The sequence below is a fragment of the Heptranchias perlo genome, chromosome 7 (genome assembly GCF_035084215.1).
Source record: "Heptranchias perlo isolate sHepPer1 chromosome 7, sHepPer1.hap1, whole genome shotgun sequence".
NCBI classification, from domain to species: Eukaryota; Metazoa; Chordata; class Chondrichthyes; order Hexanchiformes; family Hexanchidae; genus Heptranchias; species Heptranchias perlo.
The window spans coordinates 32351347-32368090 of record NC_090331.1 but is presented as its reverse complement, the minus strand read 5'-3'; the positions used below and the strand labels follow the sequence as shown (position 1 = coordinate 32368090).

General features: G+C 38.7%; 2 protein-coding genes across 5 annotated transcripts in view; both read right to left on the bottom strand.

Annotated features, from left to right (window-relative positions):
* The window catches only part of cd59a (CD59 molecule (CD59 blood group) a), a 31078-nt gene extending 18536 nt beyond the window's left edge, over positions 1-12542 (bottom strand). Inside the window, exons 1-2 of the mRNA XM_067986766.1 lie at positions 12494-12542; positions 11891-12028 (exon numbers count right to left, since the gene is read on the bottom strand). Of these exons, the coding sequence (XP_067842867.1) occupies positions 11891-12028; positions 12494-12542 (187 nt within the window). The remainder of the gene's footprint in view (positions 1-11890; positions 12029-12493) is intronic.
* A 1313-nt stretch (positions 12543-13855) lies between these two features.
* LOC137323595 (nck-associated protein 5-like) overlaps positions 13856-16744 on the bottom strand; it is a 555766-nt gene continuing 552877 nt past the window's right edge. For all 4 annotated transcript variants that reach the window (XM_067987260.1, XM_067987261.1, XM_067987262.1 and 1 more), the window contains one exon: positions 13856-15452. In XM_067987260.1, the coding sequence (XP_067843361.1) occupies positions 15168-15452 (285 nt within the window). In that variant the 3' untranslated portion in view covers positions 13856-15167. The remainder of the gene's footprint in view (positions 15453-16744) is intronic.

The window sequence follows — 16744 nt, the reverse complement described above, 5'->3', positions numbered from 1 at the left end:
AGGGGCCGTATAGCCTACTCCTGCTCCTATTTCTTATGTTCTTAATAATATATTGTAACCTTAAATTATAAATTGCAGGACACTACTCTTCCTGGCCTTTTACTGCTCTATGTCTTGATACCACTACATAGCTACCACATGAAGAATAGCCTGACATCAAGAATATTCTCATTTAAGAACTGAAACATAACGGGATAATTTTCCTCTACTTTGTGCCTGGGGAATGCTCAGTTCCTGGATGCAAAGTAAAGGAATAAAAGGTGGAGACCTATGTATTGAAAAATAATCAGTGGTGGATTTAAAAGGAACATGGCTCCATCCCCTTATTAATCCTACTCCTGTTGGCAGGCCCTCTCATTCACTCATGCAAAGTTATTCATTGTCAGTCAGATTACAAGAGAATACAGTGGCGAACAATGTCAAAGAACAACTGTGCTATTGTCTCTTTTGACCTACGGCTGCCTCCTGCCTCACATGACCTCTAAAGCTGAAGCCAGTTGATCATCACAGCTGACCTATCAGCTAAGATAAAATTGGAGTCCTTTTCTGCTTAGTGTTTGTGAAGTGTCTTTGCCTCCATCTAGGTCATGCATTACTAAACATTACTGAATGCAAATCTAATCAAGTACAGGATTAAATGTCAAATATTTGGACCGTACATTTTTAAAACTGAAAAAATGCAGTATTTAAAAGGATAAAAATCAAGATGGCAAACACGTTAGTTTCCCTTTGTTACGAGAAAGTTGCCAGCTGATAAAGTAGCTAGCTGACGTTACAGTCAATGCATGTTCGGATCACTGGCATGCTTCACTTTAAAATTTAAGAACATAAGAACATAAGAAATAGGAGCAGGAGTAGGCCATACGGCCTCTCGAGCCTGCTCCACCATTCAATCAGATCATGGCTGATCTTCGACCTCAACTCCACTTTCCTGCCCGATCCCCATATCCCTTGATTCCCCTAGAGTCCAAAAATCTATCAATCTCAGCCTTGAATATACTCAACAAATTCACAAGCACGTCCCTCTGGGGTAGAGAATTCCAAAGATTCACAACCCTCTGCGTGAAGAAATTCCTCCTCATCTCAATCCTAAATGGCCCACCTCTTACCCTGAGACTATGCTCCCTAGTTCTAGACACTCCAGTCAGGGGAAACACCCTCTCAGCATCTACCCTGTCAAGCCCCCTCAGAATCTTACATGTTTCAATGAGATCACCTCTCATTTTTCTAAACTCCAGAACGTATAGGCCCATTCTACTCAATCTCTCCTCATAGGACAACCCTGTCATCCCAGGAATCAATCTAATGAACCTTCGTTGCACCGCCTCCAAGCCAACTATATCATTCCTTAGATAAGGAGACCAAAACTGTACACCGTACTCCAGGTGAGGTCTTATCAAAGCCCTGTACAACTGTAGTAAGACTTCCTTACTCTTGTACTCCAACCCCCTCGCAATAAAGCCCAACATGCCATTTGCCTTCCTAATTACTTGGTGTACCTGCATGCTAACTTTCTGTGTTACTTCTACAAGGACACCCAAATCTCTCTGAACACCAATATTAAATAGTTTCTCATCATTTAAAAAATATTCTGTTTTTCTATTCTTCATAAAGTGAATAACCTCACATTTCCCCACATTATACTCCGTCTGTCACCTTCTTGCCCATTCACTTAGCCTGTCTCTATCCCTTTGCAGACTCTTTGTGTCCTCCTCACAGCTTACTTTCCCATCTACCTTTATATCATCAGCAAACTTGAATACATTACACTCGGTCCCTTCCTCTAAGTCATTAATATAGATTGTAAATAGCTGAGGCCCAAGCACCGATCCTTGCAGCACCCCACTAGTGACAGCTTGCCAACCTGAAAATGACCTGTTTATCCCTACTCAGAAAGTTAGCATGCAGGTACAGCAAGTAATTAGGAAGGCAAATGGCATGTTGGCCTTTATTGCGAGGGAGTTGGAGTACAAGAGTTTTCTGTCTGTTAACCAATCCTCTATCCAAGCTAATATATTACCTCCAATCCCATGAGCCCTTATTTTGCGTAACAACTTTTTATGTGGCACCTTATCAAATGCCTTTTGAAAAAACAAATATACTACACCCACCAGTTTCCCTTTATCTACTCTACAGGTTACATTCTCCAAAAACTCTCATAAATTTGTCAAACATGCTTTCCCTTTCATAAAACCATGTTGACTCTGCCTAAATATATTAGGATTGTATAAGTTCCCTTTTATCACTTCCTTAATAATGGATTCCAGCATTTTCCCAATGACTGTTGTCAGGCTAACTGATCTGTAGTTCCTTGTTTTTTTCTCTCCCTCCTTTCTTGAATAGCAGGGTTACATTTGCCACCTTCCAATCCACTGGGACCGTTCTAGAATCTAGGGAATTTTGGAAGATCACAACCAATGCATCCACTATCTCTGCAGCCACCTCTTTTAGAACCCTAGGATGTAGGCCATCAGGTCCAGGGGATTTATCGACTTTTCGTCCCATTAGTTTCTCCAGTACTTTTTCTCTACTGATATTAATTACTTTACGTTCCTCACTCTCATTAGCCCCTTGGTTCCCCATTATTTCTGGTATGCTTTTTGTGTCTTCTACTGTGAAGACAGATACAAAATATTTGTTTAACATCTCTGCCATTTCCCTATTCCCTATTATAATTTCTCTTGTCTCAGCCTCTAAGGGACCAACGTTTCCTTTTGCTACTCTCTTCCTTTTTACATACTTGTAGAAGCTCTTACAGTCTGTTTTTATATTTCTTGCTAGTTTACTTTCATAATCTATTTTCTTCCTTTTTATCAATTGTTTGGTCATCCTTTGCTGGTTTCTAAAACTCTCCCAATCCTCAGGCTTATTATTCTTCTTGGCAACATTTTAGGCCTCTTCTTTTAATCTAATACTATCCTTAACTTCTTTAGTTAGTCACGAATTAACCACTTTTCCCATGGAGTTTTTATTTCTCAATGGAATGTATATTCTTTGAGAATGTTGAAATATTTCTTTAAATGTTTGCCATTGCTTATCTACTGTCATATCCTTTAACTTAATTTCCCAGTCTACCTTAAGAGTGACTTAAGTATGTCACTCTCAAACTCAATGTGAAATTCTATCTTATGATCACTCTTCCCCAGGGAATCATTTACTATGAGATTACTATGAACCCTGTCTCATTACACAGTACAAGATCTAAAATAGCTTGTTCCCTGGTTGGTTCCATGATGTATTGTTCTAGGAAACTGTCTCAAATGCATTCCATGAACTCGTCCTCCAGACTGCCTTTGCCAATTTGATTTGTCCAGTCTATATGTAAATTAAAGTACCCCACGATTATTGCATTACCTTTGTTACAAGCTCCTATTATTTCTAGATTAATTCTCTGTCCAACAGTACAGCTACTATTAGGGGGCCTATAAACTACTCCCACCAGTGTTTTCTGCCCCTTGTTATTTCTTATTTCCACCCATACTGATTCTACTTCCTGATCTTCTGAGCCAAGATACTTTCTCACCACTGTTTTTTATCATCCATTATTATCAGGCCTGTACCCCCTCCTTTTCCATTCTGCCTGACTTTTCAGAACATCAAGTACCCTGGAATATTCAGTTCCCAACCTTGGTCACCTTGCAACCATGTCTCTGTAATGGCTATTAGATCAAACCCATTTATCTCTATTTGTGCAACTAATTCATCTATCTTATTACGAATGCTCCATGCATTCAGATAAAGAGCCTTTAATTTTAATTTTTTACCATTTTTCCCTGCTTTGACCTTATTTGCTGATGCACTATTACCATTAAACTCTCTGTCCCTTCCTGCCACACTCTGCTTATCTTTACCCAAATCACTACACTGTCCGATTGCCTTGACTTTACTCATTAGATTTTTAAATTTCCCCTCACCTGATCCCTCCCCCCTCCTTTTTAGTTTAAAGCCCTATCTACAGCCCTAGTTATTTAATTCACCAGGATACTGGTCCCAGCCCGGTTTAAGTGGAGCCTGTCCCAACAGAACAACTTCTCCTTTCCCCAGTACTGGTGCCACTGCCCCATGAATCGAAACCCCTGTTTCCCACACCACTCTTTAAGCCACGCATTTAACTCTCTGATCTGTTTGTCCCTATGCCAATTTGCGCGTGGCTCAAATCCAGAGATTATTACCTTTGAGGTTCTGCTTATTATTTTAGACCCTAGCTCCTCAAACTGTCTCAGCAGAACTTCTTCCTTAGTTCTACCTATGTTGTTGGTTCCAATGTGGATCATGACAACTGAATCCTCCCCCTCATGCTCTAAGTTCTTTTTCAACCGCGAGGAGATATCTTTAATCCTGGAACCGAGCAGGCAACACAGCTTTCGGGACCCTCGATCGCGGCTTCAGAGAATAGTGTCTATCCCCCTGACTATACTATCCCCTACCACTACCACATTCCTTTTTACTCCCCCTACTTGAATGGCCTCCTGTACCACAGTGCTGTGGTCAGTTTGCCCATTCTCTCTGCAATTTTTGCTTCAGTGCTAGTGATCACCCATTTTAGACTGTGAGCAAAAATGGAAGAGAAATCCATCACCTCTTTTGCTCAGTTTAGTTGTATCTATTTTTTCATTAACATTTTACATCTACTTTTCATTACCATTAATACCCAGAACAAAATATAACCATAATTTTCAGGATAACGTGATAAATATTCTTTGATTTTTAAAAAACGATACTAAAGTTAACTGTGTCAATTCTTGTTTGTTTCAAAGGGTCTTTATTTCTCTTATATATAGACTAAGTTATTTGTTAAAAGATATTTTATGGGTATGCATTTATAGGAAACTCAAAGAATACTCTTAAGAAGCAACCTTAAAATTAGCTCTTGTAGTATTAAACACTTTTCTGTTTTGCTCCATTGGTAAAGTACCTAAATGCTCAACCATTTCAACCCAGCACAAAAGTCATATACAGTTTCTATTCTGTAATAGTCCTCTACTGTTGTCAGCTGTGGCTAAATGTCACATATTATATGGTAAATACAAGAAAATTGTGATTTATACTGTAAATGTGAAATATTTACAACATTCCACTCAATTAACATCAAGTACATTGACCTGTATTATGTCACAGTATTTCATCAAAAGCATAGGATCAGATGAAAATTGTTGTAAGTAATTTTACAATAACAACTTTATGTCACAAACCTCAATCAAGCTAATGTGAAAACATACTATGCAAAAAAGAACAACACCCAATGACATGGTTGTCATTGTAACCTATTTAAAAGAAAAGAAAATACAGCTTAGGTTCCAAAATTGAGTTCATAGTAATCACAAGTTTAGTTCAGTATTTCATCTTAAAAGTGAAATCATGTGGAAATTATTTCAACAAATACAGGGATCTCAGAATACTCAGGAAAAATGAAATCCTAAACAATTAGAAAAATTCCGTAGGAAATCAATTCCACATTGATTTGATTAATGGAAATTATTAATTGCCTGTGCATTGTAATTCTTATGTTCATTCATCAAATTGGGTCTTCCATAAACATTAAAAGGTCTTTCTTTTACTCCAGTAACATGATAGATATCATTCTCCCTATTAAAGATGCCCTTTATTGACTGCCAGCATTCTTTTTCTTCCACTGCCATACTAAGAACTGATTTCTTTGTCAGTATCTTGCCCTTTGAGATAGGGCCTGTGCAAAGGATAACTCTAACCTCTGTTCTCCACTACATTTTTTTCCATTTCCTCCCCTTATGATGTTGACTCATGCTGGGGTACTGTTTCACAGGCATTGACAGCCTTCCAGTATCTTCCCTAAGGGCCAAAACTTTATGTATAAACCCAGGCAGTGATGGATGATGAATTATTCAACTGTGGATGGCATCACATCCAAGCCTAATCCTGCATAGACCCTTTATCCACACATGCACTTCCCAACAGGAATCTTTGGATAGCAGTCAGAGAACCCTGTCTATTATTTTCCCTTCCTGGGACTTTGAAGACAACTGTAGCATCCCAACTGCTGTCCTGCCTCAGATCAGCTGACTGATCACAGACCAAATATCGAACCTGTGACTTTCTAATCTTTATTGCTTAGTGCTACATCAAACAATAGCCACTGGGCATTTGAGGGAGCTCTTATTGTTAACTGATAATTTTACTTGTTAATTGTTGTTAAACTTGTAGTTGTTTAAAACTGTTTACATTGTTTGAAACTGTTAAATTTTATAGTTGACTCAACGTTATTGATTTGTTTCAGAACTGAGGCCCATTGGTTGTTTAAAAAGAAATTAAATCAAATGATTTGTTTAAAATAAAAAAATATGTTTGTGTTTAAATCTGTGTTTTATTTTATGATCTCAATAAAATGTTTAATATTTAAGTTTCTTAGATATTGTTTTATATTTTTAAAGTGTCTTTAGAACATTGTTCCTTTAGAAATGTGTTCAGGAGAACTTTCTTGACCAGTACCTTTCCGGCCCAATGAGGAAAGAGGCATTGCTGGATCTGGATCTGGGAAATGAGGCGGGCCAAGTGGAGCAAGTGGCAGTGGGAGAACATTTAGGGAACAGCGATCATAGTATCATAAGGTTTAGATTAGCCAAGGAAAAGGACTAGGACTACTCTAAAGTAAAAATACTTAATTGGAGGAGGGTCAATTTCAATGGGATGAGAACAGATCTGGCCCAGGTAAATTGGAATCACAGATTGGCAGGTAAAACTGTAATTGAACAATAGACGACAGTTAAAGAGGAGATGGTTCAGGTATAGTCTAGGTACATTCCCATGTGGGAGAAAGGTAGAGCAACTAAAGCCAGAGCTCCCTGGATGACAAAAGAGACAGAGAGTAAGGTGAAGCAGAAAAAAAGGGGCATATGACAGATGTCAGGTTGATAATATAAGTGAGAACCAGACTGAATATAGAAAGTTCAGCGGGGATGCAAAAAAGGAAATAAGAGGGGCAAAGAGAGAGTATGAGAATAGACTGGCGGCTAACATAAAAGTGAATCCAAAAGTCTTCTATAGGCATGTACACATTAAACAGGCAGTAAGAGGAGGGGTGGGACCGATTAGGGACCAAAAAGGAGATCTATGCTTGGAGGCAGAGGTACTAAATGAGAACTTTGCAGCACTCTTTATCAAGGAAGAAAATGCTGTCAAAGTTACAGTAAAAGAGATAGTTCAGATACTGGATGATCTAAAAATCGATAAAAAGGAGGTACTAGAAAGGCTAGCTGTACTTAAAGTAGATAAGTCACCTGGTCCAGATGGGATGCATCCTAGGTTGCTGAGGGAAGGGTGGAAATTGCGGAGGCACTGGCCATAATCTTCCAATTATCCATAGATATGGGGGAGGTGCCAGAGGACTGGAGAATTGCAAATGTTACAGTCTTGTTCAAAAAAGGGTGTAAGGATAAACGCAACAACTACAAGCCATTCAGTTTAACCTCGATGATGGGGAAACTTTTAGAAACGATAATCTGGGCCAAAATTAACAGTCACTTGGACAAGTATGGATTAATAAAGGAAAGCAAGCACAGATTTGTTAAAGGCAAATCATGTTTAACTAACTTGATTGAGTTTTTTGATGAGGTAACAGAGAGGGTCGATGCGGGCAATGCGGTTGATGTGGTGTATATGGACTTTAAATGGCATTTGATAAAGTGCCGCATAATAGGCTTGTCATCAAAGTTGAAGCCCATAGAATAAAAGGGGCAGTGGCAGCATTGGCTATGTAACAGGAAACAGAGAATAGTGGTGAACAGCTGTTTTTCAGACTGGAGGGAGGTATGCAGTGGTGTTCCCCAGGGGTCCCTACTGGAACCATTGCTTTTCTTGATAAATATTAATGAGTTGGACTTGGGTGTACAGGGCAAAATTTCAAAATTTGCAGATGACACAAAACTTGGAAGGGTAGTGAACAGTGAGGAGGATGGTAATAGACTTCAAGAGGACATAGACAGGCTGGTGGAATGGGTGGACACGTGGCAGATGAAATTTAACGAAGAAAAGTGTGAAGTGATACATTTTGGTAGGAAGAACTAGGAGAGGCAATATAAACGAAAGGGTACAATTCTAAAAGGGGTGCAGGAACAGAGAGATCTGGGGGGTTTTGTGCACAAATCGTTGAAGGTGGCAGGGCAGGTTGAGAAAGCAGTTAAGAAAGCATATGGGCTTTATTAGTAGAGGCATAGAGTACAAAAGCAAGGAAGTCATGGTGAATCTTTATAAAACATTGGTTCGGCCACAACTGGAGTATTGTGACCAGTTCTGGGCACTGCACTTTAGGAAAGATGTGAAGACCTCAGAGAGAGTGCAGAAGAGATTTACTATAATAATTCCAAGGATGATAATGGATAGACTGGAAAAGCTGAGGTTGTTCTCCTTGAAACAGAGAATTTGCGAGGAGATTTGATCGAGGTATTCAAAATCATGAAGGGTCTAGACAGAGTAGATGGAGAGAAACTGTTCCCATTGACAGAAAGGTCAAGAACCAGAGGACATAGATTTAAGGTGACTGGCAAAAGAACCAAAGGTGACATGAGGAAAAACTTTTTTACACAGTAAGTGTTTATGATCTGGAATGCACTGCCAGAGTGGGTGGTGGAGGCAGATTCAATCGTGGCTTTCAAATTGGAATTGGATAAGTACGTGAAGGGAAAAAATTTGCAGGGCTACAGGGATAGGGCAGGGGCATGGGAGTAGCTGGACTGCTCTTGCAGAGAGCTGGCATGGACTCGCTGGGCCGAATGGCCTCCTTCCTGCTGTAACCACTTTATGATTCTATGATTGTTGAATTTAAAACTCCTAAGTATATTCTTTCTTCCTGATTTTTTTCCTTGAACCTGTTTCTGAAATGAATCTGTGGAATCTTTTCCACCTGTAATGTAAAATTTCCTTAACAGAACACTCAAAATACATCATTTCTGAGTTAAGGAATCCAAGACCTATATCACCTTGTGATGCCTGTGAACTTTTAACACAGAGACTTTAGGACCTCATTTGAATATGATACACCAGGTCTAGCCCAACATTGATCTCAACACAAAAGTTCTGTCAGTCTTGGTACTAAGGCCATTTCACATTATCGGAGGCAAGAATGTTCCTCTTCATCAGAGGTTCATCATTTAAGTCAACAACCAAGGCCACTTGACAGCATGTATTGACCAATAGATATTAATCACCAACGGAATTTTACTCTCCCCCTTTGCATTCAAAGACACCAATCTCCATTATCCTCTTGGGGCTGAGAGGTCTCCTCCACACCACCACACCAGACTCAGCAAAATGTTTCCACTTTCAGGGATATTGAAGTAGGTGATACTCATTAGCATTTGAATAGATTTGCAGCACCATGTTTTTTTCTGGTCGTAACACTGATGTGCAATATGGTGCCACTGAGATCAGAGTTAATCCAATTAACAGTAATAACATTAACATCCTCTCTGGTAATTGTTCCCCCTAGACTCCAGATTTGCATTGATACTCTCCATGTCCAAGTCCTTGATGTCACAGACTTTAATGCATCAACGACTGTAAAATTGATGGCATTGAGGGAAGAAAGTGGGAAAATCAAGTTTGAGGCCTTCCCTAGGTCATCCTTATGCACTACCCGTAGGTTGAGAATGGGCTGCTTACATGCTCTCTCAAACTCAGTAGGTGCATGGCCCAGAAAAAATAAATAAACATTTTGAGACGTTGCATAACAGTCCCCTATGAATATGCGTGAGTAGAGCACAGTGTTCGTTGTTAGAATCTAGGCTATCCATAAAACCATAGAAGTTTACTGCACAGAAGGAGACACTTCCTCCCATTGAGTCTATATCGATTCTGCTAAAGCAATCCAAAACTAAGCTCACTGCCCTATCCGTTGTTTTCAAATTTATTAAGGAAATATATGCTATGTTGTGTTATTTCTCACTTAATTATTGGGAATATTCCCCAAATGGAGAAGCGTGAACACCTGGGATGGAATCACAAAACTATAATCTATTCAACGAGCTCCGATTAAATAATGTGTTATGAGAGTGAAATTTCAGCAGTTTACAAAAAGTCATCTTAACTGTAAAGTTAGATCACAGCCTTGAATTCAGTCGTACATTCAATTTCACATCATGTACCTATATATGTATGTATGTACGTTTCTAGCTAGCTATCATAAACCAGAAGAGCAAAACTAAAGTAGTTCACAAATATAAGCTGATCCCTAACATTTATTACAACTTTTAATTATTTTATATAAAACACATATGTATGTAATGCACTGACTTTAAAGTTAAGGCTTTAATTACTTTTGTGGAAAATGTTGGAGGCACTTATTTGTAGGAGCTTTTCAGAATCTCAGTGCAGAGCTGCATATTGATTGGAAGTTTTAATATTCTTTTATGGCGTCATTACTGCAGGTTAGCAAGAAATCATTTTCCCTTGATTGTTGCAGAGAAATTTTATAGAGAGTAGACCTTATAATAGTTGTCAATACCAAGGACATAGGGTTATAGGTTGAGGCAAAATCCAAATTAAAAGTGAAGTCTTCAAAAGCCCAAGCCTGATGACGGGGGTTATTGACTTGCAGTATTTCAAACCATTTCTGAGGCCTTTTGGACACTTAGCATTTACTACGCCTTTTTCTTCTGGTTTCCAATGGTGAGTAACACAGAGCAAAAGGTCTGCATCTGTACAGCCATCTGATTACAAAAATTCCAAGGACGGTTTAGACAGGGAGATTTTATTCGCCAGAACAAATGTAGCCGTCGCATTGTAGTACCATAGATAGTGTGAGTGCCTTGTCACAAGAAAATCTGGACTATGTTGTGTGAAAACCATCAGTCATTACATTGGTGTTTCTTTAACATAATTTTAATGTTTTATTCTATTTCACTGCACTTTCCTTTCACAGTTCCACACCAAGTATGGCATACATCATGTTACATATTGTTCTTTTTGGTTTAATGTCCTCTACAATAGTGCGTATGTTATATGGAATATTTTGATGTATATTAAAAATCTTATATTTTCCAATCGGAACCAAATGCAGTGTTATACAGAGAATGATTGCAGACAAGTTGGCACCGAATATATTGAGTTATAAATTTACCCACTTTATCTGAAATTGGCTGGGTATTTTAAAGTTTCTAAAACGTGTGCCAATTACTTGGAAACCCTAATCATGATTCCATCAACTTAATGTCACTTTCTCTTTCCCAAATATCATACATTTGGATCAAAGTTGACTCGACCTTTTCTAATCGCTCCAGAATTCAAACCTTTGAAAAACTTTTAAATGCAAAATTAACATTTATTGAAAGTAGAAGAGTTTTCACACCAATCTGGTTCGGTGCATGGAGATTTATCCAGATTACCATGGAAGTGGAAAATGATTTCTATTGAACTTCAAAGAGTACAACATCTAGCACCAATGCTTAGTTTTAATCTTACAATTCAATTTGCGATTCTTTTCTTTCTGGTATAATCATGCCACAGTGCTAGAATTAATCTATTTCCCCATACAGAGGAATGTTAGACAGGTAGACACAGAAGAAACATTGAATGGGTGGGTAGATCGATCAGCTGCGTTTTATGTGGTTAAGATTTATTTTAGTATTCTGCAATGAACTGAAACCTAGGTTCACAAGAACCCGGAACACTTCACTTCTTGATGGAGGCTATATTTCACTTCAGACAGAAATTGGCTGGTCTATAAAAATTAAATTAGGGATGTTTATTGTATCTAGTCGAGAGGAAGAAATTCTAATTACAAGGTTGCAGTGTCAAAATGATCCATTTTTCTTTATGTTTACATCCACTGACGAAAAGTCGTTGCGCCTAGAGGTAAATTAAAACAAGTGGACCTGAATAAATATTTTCCAATGCAATGTTCTCCTGAATGGTTCCTTACCGTCACTTTTTACAATCACTTCTTTCAGACACATGTCCTGCACGTTGACTGTACAATTTGCTATATACTCCGGAGATGAACAATCGTCGTTCAATCGGAATTCTTCACACTGGTAACATTGGATTTGAAAGCCAAGTCCTGAAAAAGTTAAAATTAATACGGCGTGGATTGATCGACTGTCAACTCGGGCTCTCTGCTCTTAGTTTATCTAAAGACTTGCCCATTGAAATGACAATGGAGATGTACAGAGTGAAATGAATCCAATAAATGGCAAGAACATCAGTCATCTGAAATAATTTCAAGTCTAAAATTATGTAAGCTTTGATCGTTGGTTTCTGATCCTATTATGGTCCTTATTAAATTTTATTGTCATTAACTGGTATGCGCTCCGACAGATTACACGTAACGATTTACCGTGAAGTAAACTGCAAAAACCTTAAATGCTTTTTTATCGTTGCTGGAAATTGATTAGACCTAACACGGGAGCACAGGGCAGAGAAGCTGCACGGCAATTTTTGGTTACGGCTATTTCAGATTAAATTACTTCAGATCCTGTGAAATTGACTTTCCTGTAAGGAGAGGGAAAGCGAGTCTCAAGCTTACCTGTAGAAGCTAAAAATCCGCAGAAAGTTGTGTAAATGAAGAGCTCCATTCTGTGTTACTGTTTCCCACCGTAGAATAATGACGGGATCATGGAGTGTACGATCAGTTTCGGATTTCAGGCGAGCTTCCTTGATACAGCCATATCTGCAGAGTGGTCCCTAGGCTGGGAGCCTGAGAAAACTGAGAGTTTGGAGGAGAGACGGAGTGGAAATGGACAGAGGATTCAAACATTCGCACCACGTGATAGCAGTCATCTGTCACTTGGGATTCGGAGAGATTCATCGTAACGTTTTCGTGGCGGGGGGGGGGGGGGGAAGGTGGGGAAGAGGAGAGGGAAGAAAGAGAATAAGTGAGACATTAAAACTAAGGAATGCAGGAAAGGAAAACAATCAACCGATGGGAAAAGAGGGAAAGGAATGGAGTGACGGAATACAAGTACTGATTAAACGAGAAAGGGGACATATTGTAAGACTAATGAAATGGGGGAGCTGTACAGAAGATAAGAAATGTCTATGAGTGAAATTGGAACCTAATGATTCGAAATATACAAGCATGAGCAGATTTGAGAGCAAACTTGTATTCTTTCTACCCAAACAGTTTCTTGTGAGTTTGGTAGAAGTAACAGTGCCGAATGTTACATCTAACGGTAGCGTTTGTGCTCAGGGCTTTGAGACAGTAAAGTCCGTTGTAGATCCAACACAGTGCTGCAGAATACTGCAACTACATGAACAGAGCTGGACAATACGAACTATAATGAATGGCTGTTTTTAACGCGGGAATCGACTGACGAATCTCCAATTACGGTCTTCAAACAGTTAATCCAATAAGCCTCACAAGTGTTGCTGTAACAGTATTGGACCTGCGTATCTGAACCTGTATGCTTGAGAGCTTTTCCATTTGTTCTTTTTATTTTAATATTATGATCACGGCTCACTGGTTAAATTCCTGTTTTGAATAAAAGTCCATTTACCATTTTGTCTACCAGACGCAGCCATTATTTTGTTATTAAATAACTGCAGGTATGCTGCAAGCCGGCAACTCAGGGACGCCTCCCTCAGGCTGCTCCTTCCAGTGATAAGGTGAGTCTTTACAACAGTCACAAAGAAGAGCTTATGCGCGCGCAGAGTGGAAACTAGATTTGCTTAACTATCTGAAGCTCTCAGAGGAAAACGCTTTTTTTTTCTTATTTTCCCTTAACTGGATGCAAAATCAACATAAAACAATAAACGCAATCTAGTTTCATGCAGCAATGTCGTTTGTTCTGAAAGTTTCTAAGATATTCTGGTTGTGTTGTAGTGAAAGGGTAAATAATGAGCCAAGGTGCAATGATTGCAATCTAATGCCATAATCAATTGTTTAAAGTCTGAAAGCAAAAGCATCAATTTTATTTGCTCTGACAATGTCCTTACACGAAAATATGACATTAATTTCTAATATAAACACTCTAGATTGCACCAGATATTTAAGTAACACTGTTGGTACCGTAAGATTTCGGAATGTTTACACTTGGTACTTTTTTAATCAGCCGTTTCAATCAAAGACTTGTGTATAGAATCCCAGAAAATATCAAATATACTACTTTACAATTCCATGTACAAAAGTAGATATAAATATCTCACAGCTAGAAAAAATACACACCATTTGAATTATCGCACGTTTTCCATACATATGAACACAAGCCTGATAGAAAACAAGAGGAAATCACCAAGTGCAGTAAGCACTGGGAAGAGCAGCGCTATTTCTTGTAAAAAAAAGGTTTTCATTATTTCAAAGAAAAGCCTGCAGCAACTCCAGCTGGGATTTAGGACGAAGTTGTTAAAAGATAAAGGGAAAGTGAAGATTTATCAGAACTGTTAAGCTGGCTTGTAAGGTGAGTTGTGCTCATAACGTTGTACAACATTTTTAAAACAACTACAGTATATTACAGATATCCCTGACAGATAAAAATGGAAAATGGACAAAACCCCGTAGAGCTGGGAAACACAGCCATCCATTTTCTTGCAAATGTTTCAAGTCACCTGAGTTAAAATATATAATCTACATCATCTGGACTGGGTTCATCGATTTCCTACGTACAGACATTTGAGTTGGGAGATTGTTTTTTTTTAAAAAGTACATAAGGTGGTTGTGCACTTTTAAAAATGCCATATTTCACATTTCCAAGAATACGAGACTACTTGTGGAATAGTTCATCCCTACTGGATCCGATTTGAGCAAAACGCAAAAACAAATGCAGAAAAATCATATTTAACCTGCAAATCTCAAAATGTCCAGCTGGAGATCTGTAAGCCCAAGCAGGATTGCACCATTGTTTTAGCATTTATTGCTTTCACGTTTTTGCCACAAATATATTTTTCAATTTACAGGAAAAAAATCAGTAAAGTATTTATACAGTGCAAAATTGGCTTCCTTAAATCAATCAATTCACTATATAGGTGTTGCAGCGTTTCTCAGTTTTAATTCAGTGTTTTCTGCCAACAACTGCAATCTGCTGTCTGAAGAGTGGGATTAGTTCCCTATTCGTTGTCTGGTCTCAATTCAAACCGATGCACAATTCATTTTACTGTGGTAGGGTTTAAAATTTTCCGAATTTCTTTACTTTGCCGCTTTACTCTTTTGGTTCTATTGTGTAAGTGCTCCATAGGCCGTTCAATACGCTTTTCAGGTTTTATTCCTACACCTCATTAGACGCTTGACTAGCGCAGGATGAGAAACTGTCATACAGAGAGTCACTAAGTGATTCTAGGTTGTCCACACCAGCTTTTTCAGGCGAACTCAGTGAGGGTTCTTCGTTTTTTCCAACGGTCTCTTTCTCAGCCTCGGGCTTTGTTGAACAGTTTTTGTCCTCTTCTATAATACGCAAACTATTGGAGTTGATCCTGTTGAGGGTGTCTAACGAGATGGCCGGCAGATTGGACAACTTGGAGTCTGACTCCTCTTTTTTCCCTTGTTTGATTTTCTGTAATAAATCGAAGTTGAATAGATTATAGTCTGACATAACATTTGGTAATTTACGGTTCGGTGGGGTGATTTCCGGTGACATTGTGTTGTCCTCTAAGCGGCATTAATTTATCATGGTGCAAGGGTGCAGGATCCCTACCCACAATACTGAATATTCAATCTCTGGGAATACAGCCAATTCGTGAGGAAAACCATGCATTTTGCACAGTTCCTGGAGATACCTACTTCGTTTCCAGTTGCAGAGTCAATAAAACTGCTGGGCTCTTTTTCAGATCAATCAGTCAATCACAGTACAGCCATATTCCACTTTTTAAGATAAACTCTCAAGAAACAGATACAATATCAATATAAATTCCTTAAGTCTTTAAATGTGCTTACTCAATTTTCAGTAACACCCATTAGGTCTTTACAATGGAATTCACACATACAGTTCACATCACTGGATTCTTCAATGTTTTGAAGAACTCTTTTAAATGTTATCTTACTGGCAAATTGAGTAGTTAAATGTGTCTGTAACCTACACTACTTGCCAGCGCTTTCAGGTCAAAATCAGGTTTAAGACTCAAAAAAAATTCGGAAGTGTTTAAAGTGTGCATGTGTGGTCCGAATGAGGGCAACAGGGTTGGATTAATTCAACTCTTATTAGCCCCCATGGATCAGTAATCCGGTGGCACTCATTGTCTGGCCTTAGACCTGTCACAACAGTCTTTGAAAAAATCAGCCGCAGACTTTGTTAAATAGTTTTCGTCTTCTTCCTCTTTGTGAAAGGGGAGAAAATCAAAACACATAAGGGGAAACATTCATTTTTCCTCATTTTGATTAATAAACACATTTATTGAATAACACAAGGGAGACATTATGACCTCAGAAATCAGAGTGCATTTATACCGTAACTTTAGCATAATTCCAGAGAGAAGCATTGTGGGATTTAAAAAGTGCTCAGTGACTCTTCCCCCACCCCTTTACTTATTCTACTCTTTACATCACAAACCATTCCCAACTTAAAACAATAGACCTACTCCCAGACCTACTCGTTCTTGCTCCAGCTGTTGGTCGTGTGCAAGAGTGACCTAAGTTGGCTTTCATTTCAATTTTTTCCTGAGTTGCCTGAGCTGGCCACTGGTCCAACAGTAAGCAAGCTGCCATTTCAGTTCCCATATCCTAACGCGCCATACCCAAAACCCACTAGGACATTTCTACAAAATCATTTGGGACAAAGTTTGTGCAAAAGGACAAGGTACCCTGGTGTATACATGCAATGCCACAGTATTGAGGGACAAATGTTCCAAT